The sequence below is a fragment of the Lutra lutra genome, chromosome 5 (genome assembly GCF_902655055.1).
Source record: "Lutra lutra chromosome 5, mLutLut1.2, whole genome shotgun sequence".
In the NCBI taxonomy this organism is placed as follows: domain Eukaryota; kingdom Metazoa; phylum Chordata; class Mammalia; order Carnivora; family Mustelidae; genus Lutra; species Lutra lutra.
Window position 1 is genome coordinate 116107517 of NC_062282.1, and position 19082 is coordinate 116126598.

The 19082-nt window shown below is 36.8% G+C and overlaps 1 protein-coding gene across 1 annotated transcript in view; it reads left to right on the forward strand.

The window, feature by feature from the left end:
- The window catches only part of ADGRV1 (adhesion G protein-coupled receptor V1), a 548798-nt gene that overhangs the window by 164713 nt on the left and 365003 nt on the right, over window positions 1-19082 (forward strand). The window contains exons 52-59 of the mRNA XM_047730885.1: window positions 1744-1966; window positions 2289-2493; window positions 6655-6801; window positions 9308-9563; window positions 11130-11332; window positions 12698-12874; window positions 13359-13541; window positions 16032-16211. Coding sequence (XP_047586841.1) covers window positions 1744-1966; window positions 2289-2493; window positions 6655-6801; window positions 9308-9563; window positions 11130-11332; window positions 12698-12874; window positions 13359-13541; window positions 16032-16211 — 1574 coding nt within the window. The remainder of the gene's footprint in view (window positions 1-1743; window positions 1967-2288; window positions 2494-6654; window positions 6802-9307; window positions 9564-11129; window positions 11333-12697; window positions 12875-13358; window positions 13542-16031; window positions 16212-19082) is intronic.

Below are 19082 nucleotides of genomic sequence, written 5' to 3' on the forward strand. Positions count from 1 at the left end.
CTGAGAAAACACTCTCTGCATACAAAAATGCAGATTTGAGCCCCATGCATTTCCTATTCTGAATGTCTAATTATCTATTTGCTACCTTCTCATACTTTTCAGCTTGGGAGGAAGTGAATAGGGTCTATCTCTAAGGATTAAGATACATAATCAGTGATGCTCAGAACACTTTATGATTTTGGTTGAGACTGTAGATTGATTGATTGATTGATTGAGACTGTAGAATCATTTAAACTTAGGAGATGTTGAGGTCCATCTGAAGAATTTGCCTTCACTGAGTATCTTCAGTTTTACAGAGCTTTATGAAAAATATATGATCATTTTTAAAAAGCATATTTATTAATAACATTTTTCTTCATTTTTACCTTTTATGCAACATTTACTAACCTGCAATGGTACTTAAATAATTAACATAAGTAAACATGATGAATAATTCTTGATATTTGATATTTTAGAGTAGGAATATGGATCTTCCATTGTAACCTTTTAGGTTAAAATTTTCATGGTTTCCAGTTCTGTGTGCTGTTTTAATAAGCAAATCCATCTTAGTTCATATCTTTATATTCTGATGTGTTTCTTTAGGTACTGGAATTTGTGCATGTTTCTGGTTGGTTTCTCATGCTTCTCCCTAGTTTTAAGTCTGAAGATTGCTTAATGGCCTATACAATGTAGTAAGCTCCCTGACTCCAAATTTCCCCTGCTATATAATATATATTTATTATTTGCCAATAATATTTGCTATTTTTCCATATTTGCTAATATTTGCCATTGCATTGAATCATTAAGACCATCTTTTCCTACCAACTTTTCAAAAAGCACTGGCAACATATACTCTGAGATCAAAGATTTGTTCAGATCCTTTGGCCTAATTACTACCTTTAAGAATTTATAAAGTGAACAGGCACCTTTGTGGCTCAGTTGGTTAAGCATCCGACTCTTGATCTCAGCTCAGGTCTTGATCTCAGGGTTGTGAGTTCAAGCCCCACACTGGGCTCCATGCTCGGTGTAGAGCCTAGTTTAAAAAAAAAGAAATTATCAAGTAAAAAGAATTAATAACTTTCTCTAATTAATATTGAAAAATATAAAACAATGAACAATCAATGTAGAGAAATTAAGTGTATTTTGAAGATCAACTCTATAGATTTTGCATTAAAATCATAAATTTGAATGCTTTGTAGTGACACCTAAGAAGTGCCATATAAATATAGGATTAAGCTTCTTAATTAAGAATTTTTTTGTATTTAGTCTGTTTATAATTATAAAGAATTTTTATAATTAAGATTTTTTTGTATTTTGTTTATAATTATGCTCATCATAAATTCTTATGGATGGTGACAGGAATGGAAATTATAAAAATGAAGCAATTATTTGTAGGATTATGCATATTTTTCACTTTTAAAAATATCCTACCATGCTAAATACTAAATACTGAGTCCTAAATACTGAGATGAATAAGAGTCCACGGTCCATTTGGGCTTTACTATCCAGTGGTTTCTTATTTATTATGTGGATTGTGGGTTTACTGTTAGGCTGGTTGGGTCACTCCACAGCATTTAAAAAATTGTTATTTACATTTAGTTATTTCAAATAATATTTCAGTTTTCAGAACTCAGCTCAAATTTAGTTAATCCAGAAATCAAAATAGAACTTTGAGTGTAGAGAAGTTTTGCTTTGGTACCTTGGTGGGGAGTGTGTGTGGTGATAGTCACGTTTCTGTAGTTGCCTTTTCTTTCCTTTCCACAGTCCACATCCTTCTTATTGGCCAAGCTATGTCTGCTCTTTACTGCTGGAATTCAGAGCTGAATCAATTCTCTTTCATTCTGGAAGCCCCTTCTGCTCGTGATGCAGCTTCTGTTACAGTAAAGTCCTTTAATTCAAGCAAGAGTTTAATTGCTCTAGTGGGAGCTGTCCACTCACACATGTATGAGCTGGCCTACATCTCGAGCCAGTCTGACTTTATTCCTAGGTAGGTTCAACATTGCATACAAAATGTCTTTATGCTTACCATAGTTTTATGTGGCACCTAATTTCTAAGTGTTTATTTAGTGACCAGAAATACACAAAATATGAGTAATTTATAATCTAGAAATTTGGTTATGTTCCATACTTCTTATGTCTATTTTATGAAGTTTATCAGTATTATGAACATTTATAATTTTATTTATGAAATATGATTTTTCCAAATGTTTAATATTAATCAGTGTTCTGAGAGTTTTATGCTTTTGTATGTGTATATACCTGATATTTGTAGCAGTTGACTTATTTGATATACTTCTTACTTATGCTAGTTCAGGTGAACTGATATTTGAACCTGGTGACAGAGAAGCTGTAATAGCGGTAAACATCCTTGATGATTCAGTTCCAGAGGAAGAAGAATCCTTTAGAGTTCAGCTTAAAAATCCCAAAGGAGGAGCAGAGATTGGTATTAACAGTTATGTAAAAATAACTATTCTGTCTAATGATGATGCCTATGGAGTCGTTGGATTTGCTCAGGTAAAGGTCCCACACTTAGAAATCAAAATGACTTATTCAATGTCTTTATTTATTTTAAAGCTTTTATTTATTTATTTATTAGGAGAGAGGGAGAGTATGGGAGTGGGGCAAAGGGCAGAGAGAGAGGGAGGAGGAGAGAGAATCTCAAGCAGACTCCTTGCTGAGCACAGAGCCTGATGGGGGGGTTCGATCTCTTGACCCTGAGATCATGACCTGAGCTGAAACCAAGAGTCAGACTTTTGACCAACTGCACCATCCAGATGCCCCTATTCATTGTATTTATATATCAGTTGTTGTCAGCAGGCAGTCCTACTTTGAGTATCTTCATCCTTTCTCCTTTCTCTTTCCCCATTTCACCCCCCAACTCTGCATTTTATAGTGAACTTTCCTGATGTCTTATAATTTATATTCCTACACACTGAAACCTCTGAATCAACTTGTCCTAAACTTTTTTATTATACTGATTCCTCTTACAAGATTGAATTTGAAACATTACCAGTTGACCTTGGTCCTGGAGTTTGGCTCCACTATTAGCCTCATCTCTAGCGGGTAATGATGAAGCAGATTCCGAATAGATTATATACTATGTTTTGTTATGTGTATATCTCCTACAAATATGTTACTTTCCTTTGTGTATTGAAGGAGAAGGGGAGAGAGTATGTGGGGGGTTATGTTTGTAACTATACCTGCATTGTACACATGGAGGTGCTTTCTCCTGAGGAAAGAGAACTGTGTCGACTTCCATGCTCTGACTTCCTATTCCTTTATCCATAAGCAAAAGGACACTCATCTCTATTGCATCATTTAGCCCTATTGGCCAACTCTATCTTGATTTCCTAACTAAAGTTAAGAAAACTGCAGTTATCATGCATTGTTCTCTGAAATATTCTGCAAGTAAGGAAAACTCAACTAAAAGTGGCTTAAACACCAAAATCATGTCCACAGAGAAGACGGGCTTCGGGGTTGGATGGATACTTTACTGTGTCACCATGACCCAGATTCTTTTTTTTTTTTTTTTAAAGATTTCATTCATTTATTTGTCATAGAGAAGCGAGAGGCGAGAGCGAGCACAGGCAGACAGAGTGGCAGGCAGAGGCAGAGGGAGAAGCAGGCTCCCTGCCAAGCAAGGAGCCCGACGTGGGACTTGATCCTAGGACGCTGGGATCATGACCCGAGCCGAAGGCAGCCGCCCAACCAACCGAGCCACCCAGGCGTCCCCATGACCCAGATTCTTTCAATTTCTCCACTTTGCCAGCATAAAGTTGCTTCTTCATTTGGTTGTTTGAAAGCTGGTGTTATTGTTAGGGCTATTGCTTTCTTGTTTATGTGTCTTTGGGTAGAAAGAACTGTGGCACTTGGGATGATGAAGAGATTTCCCAAAAGACTCTGGAAAACTCTTCTTAGGTCTCATTGGCCAGAACTAACAAGGGCACTCATTCATCTGTTCATTCATTTATTCATTCATGTAGCAGTAACAGACACCTACTGTGTACCAGATACTGTTTCAGATGCTAGAGATATATCAAGAAGTAAAAGAGTAAAAAATCCCTATCCTCATTGTCCTAAATTGTGGAGGAGGCAAAGGGAGACAGACAGTAGACAGAGACGTGTGAAACATCTGTACTCGGTGTGATGGTAATAAGTGTTCTGGGAAAACGTTTGGCAGGGAGGACGGATGGAGATTGTGAGGGCAAGGGATGGAGTTTGGGTGTAGGAAGTAAAACATAGGCTATCAGGGAGGGCAGCACTATGGAAGTGACCTGAGGACAAAGGCCTGGAGGGGAGAGGGGAAGAACATTCAAGGCAGGGGGAGCCATCAACAAAAGGAAAGGCCCTGAAGTGAGGCCTCGCCCGTCTGGTGCAGCAAGGAGGCCACTGTGACTGAAGTCAGTGTAGGAGGGAGTGATGAGGCCCAAGAGGGGAAGGGCCAGCGTTCTGTTTCCGGCTTCCCCAGCAGCACCCACAGGTTTATGACTTGCTAGGAAGACTCAGAGGACTCAGGGTTTCACCATACTCATACTATGATTTATTACAGCGAAGAGGATACAAAGCAAAATCATAAGGGAAAAGGCATGTGGGGTAGAGATTCAGAGGAAACCATGGGAACCACACAGGACACACTTAATTCCCCCAGCATTGAGATGAATTGTGACAACATGTGAGAGGTGTTGCCAACCAGGGAAGCTCCTTAATGACCCTAGTGCCTGGATGTTAACTGTGGACTCTCAGCCTGACACATGACAAAATTCCAGACTCCCAGAGTGAAAATAGGTGTTGAGTATAAACCACACTATGTGCGCAATTTAGGCACAGGAGCCAGTGTGAGTTCCAGGAACAGTGGGAATCCTCCTGAAACCCAATTTCCCAGACACGAGGTGAGAGCCAACGATAGAGCGGCCTTTGAAGGCTAGCAGGGAGGCCACTCTGTGAACTCACACCTGCACAAGCCCCTGAGTACCATCATGAAGTTTGCCCTGGAGGGAAAGCGTTGGAGTGGAAGAGCAACTTGATCTGACTCACATTTTAAAAGAACCACTCTGGCCATAGAATTGAGACTAGACACAAGCCCCAAGGTTGAGTTACATGCTCTACTAACTGAGCCAGCCAGCTGCCCCCATGCATATTTTTAAATCAACATATTTTCTGTAGGAAGGTTTGAATGCTTTGCACAAGATTTTATTACTATGTAACATTTGTAACAATATATTAAAATGCAGTGTAAGGCACTGCCATAGGGTAGGCTATCTACTCAAACTATATTCTAAAATAGAAGCTTTTAGAAGCTGTAAGAAATTAATGGAGGAATTTCTTTTCAGATTACCATAATAAAAAGACAAGAAAAAGAAAACCAGGATGCCTGGGTGGCTCAGTTGGTTAAGCAACTGCCTTCACCTCAGGTCATGATCCTAGAGTACCAGGATCGAGTCCCACATTGGGCTCCCAGCTCCATGGGGAGTCTGCTTCTCCCTCTGATCTTCTGCCCTCTCATGCTCTCTCTCTCTCAAATAAGTAAAAAATCTTAAAAAAAAAAAAAAGAAAAAACTATTACTGGGAAAGATTTAAAAAATCTTTATACTCCATATTCTGTCTTTATTGCTTATGGATAAAGTAGGGGTATTGTAAGAAGGGGTTCTTTGGAGCATTAATTTTGAGCAAAATTTCATTCAGCGGCTCTCAGGAGATGCTGCAAGTGTTAGAGGAGGAGTTTCATTCACACAGAGGTAGAAATCAGTCTGGAACAGAGGAAAGAGGTCATGGAATCTAGATGAGAAGAGGGGCTGTGGATATTTCTGGCAGGAAAAATAGTTGTAAAGACCAGGTGCCGAGGATGAAACACCATCAGTGGAAACTGCACAGCCTGCAGAACATTTTAGAGGATATGAATTTAAGGTTAAAAGACATTTGTGAGTGATCAGAAAGAGTGCCCTGGTTCTCTTGATGTCTTTACCTCTGAGTGGGACTCTAGAGGCCTTGTAGACCAAAACTTATTTTACAAGTAGGAAACAAAACCTAGAGGGGTTGCCAGAAGTTATACAGGGGAAGAAGATTTTCCTCATCTCCTGACTATATGTCCTCTCATTTCTAGAAACTTTACATACTATATGTAATGGTTTCTAAAAAGTATATGCTTTCTGAATGTGAAAATAAGATGTTCATTGAAGAAATTTGAAAATTACAGAAATAAGAAAACAAAGTAAAAATAATCCTATAATGATTAACATTTTAATTTACTTTAACGTAGTCTTAGTTTTTCCAAACATGGGGTGCCTGGGTGGTTTAGTCGGTTAAGGGTCTGTCTTCGGCCCAGGTCATGATCCCGGAGTCATGGGATTGAGCCCTGCATGGGCTCCCTTCTCATCGGGGAGCCTGCTTCTCCCTCCCTCTCTGCTACTTCTCCTTCTTGTACTTTCTCCCTCTCTCTCTCTCTGTGTCAAATAAGTAAGTAAAGTCTTTAAAAAAAAATCATTCAAACATGTATATTTTCAAATTAATATCATGGTCATCATCTACCGCTGTTTTTTAAACTATGTTTTTCACTTGTGTTATTTTCATGTTGTATCATGTTGCTTAGTACTGTAAAGTTTGCACATGCACAACAGCATGAAATATGTATGTAGGTAATTTCAGCTAATTCCTTGTGACTTCCTGTGTGTTTTTCAGAATTCATTATATAAGCAAGTGGAAGAAATGGAACAAGATAGCCTTGTAACCTTGAATGTTGAGCGCTTAAAAGGAACATATGGTCGTATAACCATAGTGTGGGAAGCTGATGGAAGTATTAGTGATATATTTCCTACCTCAGGAGTGGTATGTAATTTATAAAATTATAGGAGAGTCACTTTTAAGTTATGGTTACTATTGATGCATGGGACGAAACCCTGCCTTATGGGTGAAGTGTTTTGAGTTTGACCATGTCATCACTGGATTTCTACTAATCACCACAGAGAGGGAATCAATTTAAGGTTAGTTAAAATGTTGTGGTTATTGTTCTTTTTTCCTATAATGCCAAACTTACCTGCAAAAAAAAAAAAATCCCTTTTTAGGTTCAGTACATTGGCTTGCCAAATTAGGGTTGTGTTTACATTGTCAGAAAGATAAAACCAATCAAACTGGAGATGGAATTGTGGTTTCAAGATTTGGGTAAAATGGAGGCAGTAAACAGGGAACAAATCTATGTAGGATAGTTATACATATGAAAAAGCAGATCAGAATTGTTGAGTGATGTAAGTTGAGTTTCCTGTAGACGGGACTCTGAGATGGAGAGTTGGGGATGGATTCCTGAGGAGACACATCTATAAGGAAATAAGGAAGTTAGGAATGTGCAGAGGGGGAAGTTGATCCCTGGGAGCTGCGCCTGGGGTTGAGTCTGTAATGGAAGTTCTTGAGCTGAGCTGGTCCTTTGGAGTTGTTTCCAGTTGGAGAAAGGAGGATGAGATTCTGCATCCCCATCTTAGCCATCCTGGACTTCACACTGCCTTCTAAGTGGGGCATAACCTTGAGTGACAGTTTACTGCAGCTAAAGGCAGTTCCCTGTGAGAAACACAAAAGCTATCATTCCTACCAGCTAGGGATGAGTGCATCAGTCCCAAGAAGGGATCTGGGCAGAGGATCACTTTGTCTACTATCGGAAAATAGTATAAAATTGGTACACAGGTTGAAGAATGGAATCAGACTGGGTCAGAGAAGTTAATGACTTGCAAAGAGAGTTTAAAGTACCTTTAGTTTCTAATTAGAAGATGGTTGGTCCTTTAGATTCATCTTGGGTTTCATAGATTTATCCACATATTTTCCCCAAATGCTTCTCTGAAGAGTTCCTTTAAAAGACCGCTCATGAAATTCTCTCAAAAAAAGATGGATGAATGTTATTCATGGATGAATGGTCCACCATTTCTAGGTTTCTTTATCATCTGAAAGGAGATTAGAGCTTCAGTGTCTTAAAAATGTTATGGCAAATTTTATTGCTTTATATGTTTACTTTACACAAGTCACCTAACCTATATATTCAGCTATGTAAGTTGTATCTATCAGGTTCTGTATGTTCTGAATTATATTTTCCCAATTAATCTTTCTTACATAAACATGATTAAGATGATTTCTATTTAAATGCATAATAGTATCTTAAGTGTAGACCATATTTGGGAGAATTTATTATATTCAAGAGTCAGCAAACTTTTTCTCTAAAGGGCTAGTAAGTGAGTATTTTAGACCTGTGCGCTATTATGGCTCTTTCCTAGATACTCTACTTTGCCTTTGTAGCACAATAAAGTGTTGGACAGTACGTAATTGGATGAACTTGGCTGTATTCCAGTAAAACTCGATGAAAAGGATTTGGCCACAGAGTAGTAGTTTTGTGACTCCTGATTTTATTAATAAAGCTCTTGAGTTTATATCCTCAAGTGCCCTCTTTAGGTGGAGAAATGAGTGTCAACAAAATGGACCTGGAATGCTAGTTTGAATGATTGTAGTCTGTAGCCAGGTTGCTAGAGATTACGGTATGAGGCAGAGGGTGATTGGAAATGACTTCAAGGAGCAGACGGAAACCCTATGAGAAAGGATTTCAGACACCTTTTAGCAAATGTGGATTTTACTCTAGGCAATAGAGACACAACAGGAGGAGAGAGATGTTTAATTTGTCTCTCTTTTTATCTTTCTCTCTCTACCTCTATTTTGGTTGATTCATTCTTAAATTATACATCTGTTCAGCGTTTAACCAAAGGAAATTGCAATCCTGGCAAAATTTTTGTAGAGAAAAATATTTAAACTAGTATGCCACCTTCTTTTATCTTTATAGATTTTTTTTAAAATTTGGTATCCAGGACTTAGACTCCCAGAGAGACTATGTACTCTATATTTTAATAGAATGTAGGCTTCAGGATGTGACAATTTGGCTATGTGTTTTATCAGGTTATGTTTCTGTAATGGTTTACTTTTTTTCTTTTTTCCTAACAATCTTCCATTTTTAATACGCAAAACAGTTAACTGATTTGTAGAATTATATTGTGTTGCTTTATTCCCTCTCGTTACTTAAGTTGTGGTCAGTATTGAAAGAAAATTTTAATCTTTTGATATTCTTTTTTTTTTTTAAGATTTTATTTATTTATTTGACAGAGATCACAAGTAGGCAGAGAGGCAGGCAGAGAGAGAGGAGGAAGCAGGCTCCCTGCTGGGCTCGATCCCAGGGCCCTGAGATCATAACCTGAGCTGAAGGCAGAGGCTTTAGCCCACTGAGTCACCCAGGCACCCCTCTTTTGATGTTCTCATTGCACAGTGATAATTACAAAATAAGTAAAATCTTCTTTCTTTAAAATTTTAGATTTCATTTTCTGAAGGCCAGGCACTGTCTACAATCACTCTGACTGTTCTTGCTGATGATGTACCAGAGTTATCAGAGATTGTGAGCATAGCACTTGTTCGGATTACCACAGAAGGGGTAGAGGACCCATTAAAAGGTGCTGCCATTGATCAGAAAAGAAACAAATCTGTGATAACAATTCTGCCCAATGACTCACCTCATGGCTTGGTGGGTTGGCACCCTGAGTTTCTTTTCATTAGAGTTGCAGAGCCTAAAGGTAAGTGTTGTTAAATATTTTTCAGGTTCTAGTAAGTTTTATTGGGTAATTTACTTGTAATGTTTACTAGGAATATAAATCCCTTTTATATATTTATATATTTTTTTAGTTTGACAGATCATACTCAATCATTTTTATTTTTTGTTTATTAAATTTTATGATCATGTAATCACCCATCAATAGTGCTGTAAGAAATGCTTGTATTCTTTTGAGGTGTTATGGTCATAATAGAAATACTAATATTTTAGTAAGTCATTGCAGTAAAGGGTGGCAGGTTTTTATTTTACTTTCTCTTTGTCATCGTTTATTTATCTGTTCTCTTTCCCTTCTCAGATTCCTCTATGTAGATTTTCATCAGTTATAGGCAACAATAAGCAACACAGTGAGTTGCATTTGGTACCCAGGGTATTAATTGATAAGCTCAAAGCTGTAATTTGAATAATTTTTCTGTGAAGTTTAAGTAACCCGTCCCTATTTCCTTTAAGCTTAGTGCCGAGATCTTTGCCTAAATAACTGTTCATTTCAGATTTAGGATTAATAGATTAAAGGCCATTTGACTTTTTTGAACAAATATACTTGAGCATGTATGTATTTATTTAAAATATGCAATGTGAAGCCTCTGAAATTTTCAGACAGTAACATGACGTCTTTCAGAGACCATTCACTTAAATAGTTGATGGGAAAAATGGCATATAATTATGCACCTGGGCCTTTATATGTCTGTATATGTGGGAAAAGGAGCCGTAGACTTAAAATTTGTTCATTTAATCATTCAACCAACATTTTGAAGCAGCTAGTCAGTGCCACAAATTGTGCTGTGTTTTCTGGAAACAAAGAGACACAGTCTTAGGTTATTAGAACCTCACAGACCAGTGGGGAAGATTGACAAGCATTTTTTTGGCCAGTTGTGTAGAAAATTTAATTTAAAAATCGAAAACATGAAATTAAAAAATTGATGCTGTGACAGCCTTTGATCCTTGTGACAGACCTCAGTAAAAGAAAATTACTCTTCTAATGATTAAGTTATTAAATGATGACTTTGGGTAAGTTTTCATTTTTTAAAAGATTTTATGCATTTATTTATTTGAGAGAGAAAGAGTGCAGAGGGACAAGCAGACTCCGGTGCTGAATGTAGAGCCAGAGGCAGGACTTGGTCACCACGACTGTGAGATCATGACCTGAGCTGAAACCCAGAGTCAGACGCTTAACCCACTGAACCACCCAGGCGCCCCATAATTTTTTATTTTCAAAATCTTCTTAGCATTTGTAATTAGCTGTCAATCTGCACATAAGTACTTTCCTAAGATTTCCAGCAATTTTCCTTAAAGCTCATGTTATATATAAAGTAGGAGGGTGCATTAGAGAACCTGAAGTGAGGATTTAGAACTGGAATATAATGTACTAAATACAGCACAACTTTGCAGACAGAGGGGAGAAAAGCACAAAATACTTCTTGGTTGGGGGAGTATACGTTAGGATAGTGCAGAATATTTCACCTGAAATTCTTTGAATGGTATCAACTACAAATAGAAAATCTTGTTTACTTGAGGCATGTCTTTCTTACAGAGAACATCACCATTCTTCAGTTACCAATTGTTCGAAATAACGGACTGTTTGGGGCCATTGGCATTCATTTGATAGCTAAACCGAATTTCTTATTGCATGTCGATAATCAAGCTACTGAGAATGAAGATTATGTGCTACAAGAAACAATAGTAATGATGAAAGAAAACATAAAAGAAACTTACATCAAAGTTGCCATTTTGTCGGTAAGTTTAAGCGGCAATGAATATGATGTAAGATAAAGGAAATATACTTAAAGATAAAAATGTGATTAAAAAAAGAAAAATGTGATCCTCTTAGAGATAAAAATCTTTAAAAAGGTTGCTTTTAATGTAAAATTGTGAATACTTTAACTGGAATATTGTTCGAATGACCTTTCAAGCCTTGAATTGGGATTTAGTGGGATCCACTGTTTTGTTGGTTGGTTTTAAACTGATGAACGAATGAATAAAATGCCCAAATTAATCTGGATATTTTTATTGTTGGTTTGATAGGGCAGTATTTTCATGTCATGATAAAATTACTCAAATGAAGATTATGCTTCAGGGGGTTTAGATCTGGTTTTAGTGCTCTCATGAATATAAGGAGAAAAGTGTATATATGTAATGACTCATAAGAAACTGAGAGTAGTTAATAGTGTTATTTATAGTATTGCATAATAACTAAATGTTGTATATATTACTATACTATATATGACTGTATTAAAATATATGTTATTAGGTAAAGATAATGTTGCATAGTAACATTAGTGCTACTAATAATGGTATTAGTCATAGTGGATAATAGTGGCTTCTGGAAAGAACATTCTGGGAATAACATGAGAGATGGAACAAAACAGAAGTTTCTTTTCCTGTTCATTATGTATTTGTGTTACCTTTTGAAATTTTTTATTACCTATCCAGAAATAAAGTAACAGTTTTTAAAAAGTTAATTAAAATATAGGATAGTATCTAGATTTGTAAGCCTAGAGCTTTCACTTTTAAGACGTATGTAGAATTTACCATTTCTTCTAAATTTGGGGGTACTATATACATAAAACATATTAGATAGTATATGATCGTAATTGTGTGATGGATTTTTAAAAATTATTTTACTTGGGGCGCCTGGGTGGCTCAGTGGGTTAAGCCGCTGCCTTCGGCTCAGGTCATGATCTCAGGGTCCTGGGATCGAGTCCCACATCGGGCTCTCTGCTCAGCAAGAAGCCTGCTTCCCTCTCTCTCTCTCTCTACCTGCCTCTCCATCTACTTGTGATCTCTCTCTGTCAAATAAATAAATAAAATCTTAAAAAAAATAAAATAAAATAAAAATTATTTTACTTGCTAATGAGTATTTGGCTTCAATTAAAAACTTGCCAGTAAGCTTTGACTATCCCCTAAGAGTCTGAAGTTGTCAGTGGGAATGTATTAAAATATAAAAAGGAATCTTTCTTGTGTCTGTGAAAGAGCTACCCACTCCTGTGGGCCGTCCTTTATTTCTCACTGAAAAGTACTGGGTTTCCAAGGTAAATTCAATGTATTTTTAAAAATAGAACATAATCTCTCTCCTGTTCTCCCCCCTACCCCCTACTCCAGGATAATGTTCCCGAGTTGGAGGAAGGATTTATTGTCAACATCACTGATGTGTACCTGGTGAATTCTGACTTCTCCGCAGGACAGCCAAGTGTGCGGAGGCCTGGGATAGAAATAGTTGAAATAATGATTGAAGAAAATGATGATCCCAGAGGAATTTTTAAGTTTCATGTTACCACAGTGAGATAAACTTTAATGTATTTATAGTAATACAGAAGCTTCTACCTGCTGATTTGGCCAATGTCATATATTTTCCACAAAATAATTGGCTTTGCTTCTAGATATTTATTAAATATGTGTCTTAAAATTTGTCTTATAGACTTCTTAGTTCTCTTTTTGTTAGACCGATGGATCAAGCAAGTTTATTTTCATTAAATTTAAACCAAAGTGTTCTAGAGGTGCCTGTCTCAGTTAGAAGAGTGTGTTGTGTGACTCTTGATCTCAAGGTCATAGATGTTGAGTGTAGAGATTACTTAAATGAATAAAGAAGTTTAAAAACTTTTTAAAAATGTAAGGATTGTGGACATCTATTATGTGTATTTATATCTGATATTGGTTTCTATTTTGAAGGGTGAAATAGAAGAAGAAATAAGAAATTTAGAAAGTTATGACATATAAGAAGTTTGTTTTGTCTGGTGTTTTAACTTATGTTCTTTACTTAAAGGATATTGATGGAGTCATTACTGCCTATGAGGTGCCTCCACCCCTGAATGTTCTTCAGGTTCCTGTAGTCCGGCTGGCTGGAAGCTTTGGGGCGGTCACTGTTTATTGGAAAGCAACAGTGGACACGGCTGACCTGGAAGACTTTAAGCCATCTCATGGGATTCTTGAATTTGCAGATAAACAGGTATGCTAATCCTAAACATACTAGCGATTTTTGGTTATACCTCAAACATTTTATAGATATCCACCAATTAAATGTATATTAGTGACTGCTAAATGTATTATACTTTGTATATCAAGCCAAACAGAATTATTATTAGTTAACATGTTATGAGTTATTAATGGACATAGGAAGAGAACACAAAGAGGCAAGATTTCTGAACTCCCCCACCTGATCCTATTTTAAGCAGAAGTTAAAGGAGGATAATAAATGACTTAGAAGTACCTAAGAATATTTTTAAAAGGGCCTGATGAACTTCAATATTCCTATGAACTTTAGGTTAATTTATTCTATTTCTTTTTTAAAAAGATTTTATTTATTTATGTAAGAGAGAGAGAGAGGGAGCACGTGCAAGCAGGGTTTGGAGGCAGATGGAGAAACAGGCTCCCCACTGAGCATGGAGTCCCAAGTGGGACTCGATGCTAGGACCCTGGGGTCATGACCTGAGCCTAAAGCAGACACTTAACCAACTGAGCCACCCAGGCATCCCTATCTATTTATTTCTTAATGCTTATCAGTGCAGATATTTATTTACTTAGGGTTTGCATTAAAAGTATACACATTATTACTTTTAATATCCCAAATTTTTCATTATAATAAAATAAGACTTTTTAAAATGACAGAAAAGAGACAAAATAATTAAAACTGGAAAAACTGAAAAGCAATGTTTTAGATTCTCTAAGAGTTCTCTAAGTATTCTCTAAGAGTTATAAATGTTGCAAACTGGGCATTTTGTAATATGTAACTATAAGGTTTCCATAAAATTTTATAAAATTTTATAAAAATTTAAATCAATGGAAATAAATGGGAAAAGCTTGTGAACAACCATGAAAATGTTAATAGCCTCAAATGGCAGTATCCACCCACACAAAGTCTGATTTTGCCAAGACAAATTTGTACATTACGCATCAGCTTATTAATTACTGCTGAAAAATAAACATACAGATCTATACTTTCCTACACATAATGGTCTATGTTGTTAATATTTGAAATCATGAGTTCTAACAAATTTAGAACTTTAAAACATTTCTTACTAAAAGGAGGGGGAAATACAGATTTTTATACTCAAAGTAGAAACAAATACATTGATTTTTCATTGAAATATCCTTCCACCTTTACTTCTATTACCAGCATTTTATTTTGTGTATAAGGTTGAAGTCCTCTTATTTAACAGTGTCTTAAGATCATCATCATTCTTCAAGTTAACATTCTATAGGGGAGGTGTTCTGTATTTTACAGTATAGAGTTAAGGTGCAGACATTTTAATAAGCTTCCACTTCAACATTTGATTTTGTTCAAGTTTCTGCCTGTGAGTATAAATCCAGATTTCTCACTTTGCTCTTTTATTAAAGGTTTTAGATAGATTTAGATAGAAAAACTTCTTTTTCTGGTAAACATCTTTGTCAAAAAACTGGAATTTCCCTCTGAGTTACAGAGAAGATTTTAAATGTGAAGATACAACTGGAATATTTTTTAAAAAAATTTATTTATTTGACAGAGAGAGATCACAAGTAGGCAGAGAGGAAGGCAGAGAGAGGGGGGGAAGCAGGCTCCCCGCTGTGCAGAGAGCCCAATGAGGAGCTCAATCCCAGGACCCTGAGATCATGACCTGAGCCAAAGGCAGAGGCTTAACCGACTGAGCCACCCAGATGCCCCTGGAATTTTTTTTTTAAAGATTTATTTATTTAATTGAGAGAGAGCGTGTGTGCATGAGCGAGCATGAGCAGGGGAGGGGCAGGGGAAGAGGGAGAAAAGCTGACTCCACTTTGAGTAGGGAGCCTGATGTGGGGCTGGATCCCAGGACACCAAGATCGTGACTTGAGCCAAAAGCAGATGCCTAACCAACTGAGCCACCCAGGCACCCCACAACTGGAATATTTTTATGACCAACAGTGAAATCACAAGCTGGGCCAGGTTTTACTTATTTATAACTTATAAAAATGTTTAAGATGGACTCAGACAAATGAATGACATTCTGATCATAAACATGTAAGAAGAGCAAATTTGGGTTTTCTTCCTTCCTTTCTTTTACATTATAAGAGTAATATTTGAAACCAGAGGGATTCATTCTAACTGCTGAAGACAACGATAATTTCTACGGTTTATGTTTGTGTAATTGTTATTATAGCCTATATGGCATTTTAAATATTTTTATTCAAGAATCAGGCTTCACTGGTTTTTGTATACATAAATAACACTATATTTTATTACATATGTAATGTCCTTTATTTTGAAAATAATATAATATAAATTTCTGACTTTGAAATACTCTATAACTTTAAAATAGTATAAACATGACAGTACAGAATATACTTTTTTGTACTATGTTTCTGGTAAATAAGTTTATTTATATATGATCAAAAATGCTATTATATCTTCCTTGCCTTTTATCCTCCCTCCCCCCTTCTTCTTTCTCTCCCTCCCTTTTACCCTTCTTCCTTGTTTCTTTTGTAGGTTACTGCAATGATAGAGATTACCATAATTGATGATGCTGAACTTGAAGTCATGGAGACATTCAATATTTCCTTAATCAGAGTGGCTGGAGGTGGCAGGCTTGGTGATGATGTTGTGCTAACTGTTGTTATTCCACAAAATGATTCCCCATTTGGAGTATTTGGATTTGAAGAAAAGACTGTAAGTTACATATATGGGTGGGAGGTTGCCTTCCCTTGGGCTAATTTTTTTTTTTTTTTGTAATTTTTAGAAAAAAGATGTCTTTCGTTTTTTAAAAAACTGTTACCCCTCACTTACGATTCTCTGCTCAGGAGTCCTTAGAGCTGACTATTGAATTAATGGCTGGTCCTCTCATCTGTGTTTGACAGTGATGAGTATTCTTACATCAGGTAATTATAAGGGGGAACAAATTCTTTTTATTGGATGACATAGACCAAGAGCTGCTTTTTGTCCATAAGTTCTGTTCTCAGCCTGCCTTGCTCCCAGACCCCTATCCTGATCACAAGGCAAGATTCTGTCATGGATCTAAGTGTTACACCCTTCTGGTACTCTCTCTTGACTTATATTGAACAAAAAGCCACAGTCACCCCAGCTCAAGTGTTTGTATTTCTCCTTTCTTCTCTCTTCCTTCCCACTGGCTGTCTCCTTCCAAGCCTTACAAGAGGGAAGCTGATTATTATTATCACTTTAACTGCAGAGGAAGAGAAAAAAAAACTTAACCAATCATTTATGCTGCCAGATTGGGTGGCTAGTACAAATGACTTCTACATCCTAAATATAAAATGAATTGTTAAAACTATGTCATAATTATACACAATGATTTTATGTCATAATTTTTAAGACTATTTTTCAAAGGAAATTCCAAGATGAAATAATCATAAATACATGTAGGTAATTCCAATATACACAACTTTTCTGGCTCTATAGGTCACTATTCTCTTTATTTGATCACTTGTAGGTAATCAGTGATTCATCATAGATCATTTTACATAATAAACAGTTTGCGCTAATTCTCATTGTCTTTATTGTTCTGTGGATACAAGGCTAGACCTACAGCTAGCCTGTTAGGGCTGGGCATCCCAGATGCTCCAGAATTTAAATAAACACTAATAATTGCCTAATGGCTTGATTATTGAAATTTCAATTTCATTAGAGAATGGGAACCATAAGACGGACAGGACACATTTCTGCTATAACCTACTGAGGCTCTCTTGGGGAAGGAATAAGCAGAAGTGTTTGTAAGGACTGGTAGATTCGCAGGAGAGTGGCTGTGAATGTTTGCTCAGCAAAATGGAAAGTCTGGGAAACATAAAACTATGAGTATAAAGAAGAGAGTTAAAAAGTATCCATTATATTATTCACCTGAGATAAGGACATCATTGATATTTTGTTGTATTTCCAACAATACTTTTTTCTTTGCATATGTGAAAAGAAGTATCTTAATCTGTATAAATATATAATTTAATTTTTATAATGTGTCTCTGTTAGCTTTTGAGGTTAGATAAAAGGTTCAGGATTTTGGTCAAATCTTCATTGGGAAAACCTTAAGATAATGTTGTTGCTTTTAACTTGGTCACACTTCTGGACTCAGGCATTAGACTGTATATTTACAAGCTTCTCTCAGTGTCAGGGAAAATGAAGTTACATTGCTATTTGTAAGTAAGTTTTGTTTATTCATTTTCTCTGAACTGCTGTCATCGACTTTAGTGCACTCTTGGTCTGGGAACTGATATCTTCTTCAACTTCAAATTAACTTCAAATTTGTCTTGCGATGTCAAAGTGGTAAGAGGGAGCCTGTGTTATTTCTCATAAGCCTTGTGACGAGGACATGAGTTGCTATCTGTAAAGCCTGGGCTTTACACTCAGTAGGTGTCCGTTGCTATTTTTAATCATTGTAGTATCAGGAGCGCCTTGTTGCTCAGCCCTTTGTGGCTCCTTCTTCAATAGTCTGTGTTTCTTACTGCCAGAGGCTCTTGATAACACAGAATTTATCTTTTAACATGTATCTGAGATACACAGTACTGTGCATACAGTGGACATTTTGTTAGCATTATCTGATGAAACATTAGATTTAGAGCTGTAGGATATTGAGGAAAGATTGTTAGTGTAAACCTGTCAAATGAAAAAGCTGCTCCCAAGGGCAATATGGTAAGTATACCAAAGCACTGGCCCCAGCAGAGGCTCAAGAAATCTGCTTGGGACACCTCAACTCAAATGTCAGTATCGGTGGAAGAAAAAAGGAAGGACTTATCTATGGATCCTGAGTTTATAGTGGATTTCTCCTATCTCACTTTGTTTGCTTCTTATTTACTATTTCTCTTCTCTGAGGAGGGGTATGAACAACACTGGCTGTGGAGTCAGAACATTTGAAGCAAAGAGGAGGCTCCTCTTCTCCAAATATGTGCATGGAGCTAGCCCCCAGATCCTTAGAGTTTCCATGAGGCTTAAATGAGATAGAGTATATGTCAGAACTGATGTATGATAGAAGCTCAATAAATATTAGTTGGTTCTAAATCTCTGCTCTTGGGCGCCTGAGTGGCTCAGTTGGTTAAACGACTGCCTTCGGCTCAAGTCATAATCCTGGATTTCCGGAATCGAGTTCCACATTGCGCTCGTAGCTCCATGGGGAGTCTGTTTCTCCCTCTGACTTCTCCCCTCTCATGCTCTCTCTCACTCTGTCTCTCTCTCCCTCTCCCTCAAATAAATTAATAAAATCTTTTTTTTTAATAGATTTTATTCATTCATCTGACAGAGATCACAAGTAGGCAGAGAGGCAGTCAGAGAGAGAGGAAGGTAAGCAGGCTCCCTGCTGAGCAGAGAGCCCGATACGGGGCTCAATCCCAGGACCCTGAGATCACGACCTGAGCCGAAGGCAGAGGCTTTAACCCACTGAGCCACCCAGGCGCCCCAATAAATAAAATCTTTTAAAAAATAAAAATAAAAAAATAAATCTCTGCTCTTGGCACCAGCACAAAATCTCATGGGGAAAAAAACAAAACAAAACAACAGTTTTGTATTAGATATTTAATTGTCTGTCTTAAAAATGGAGAG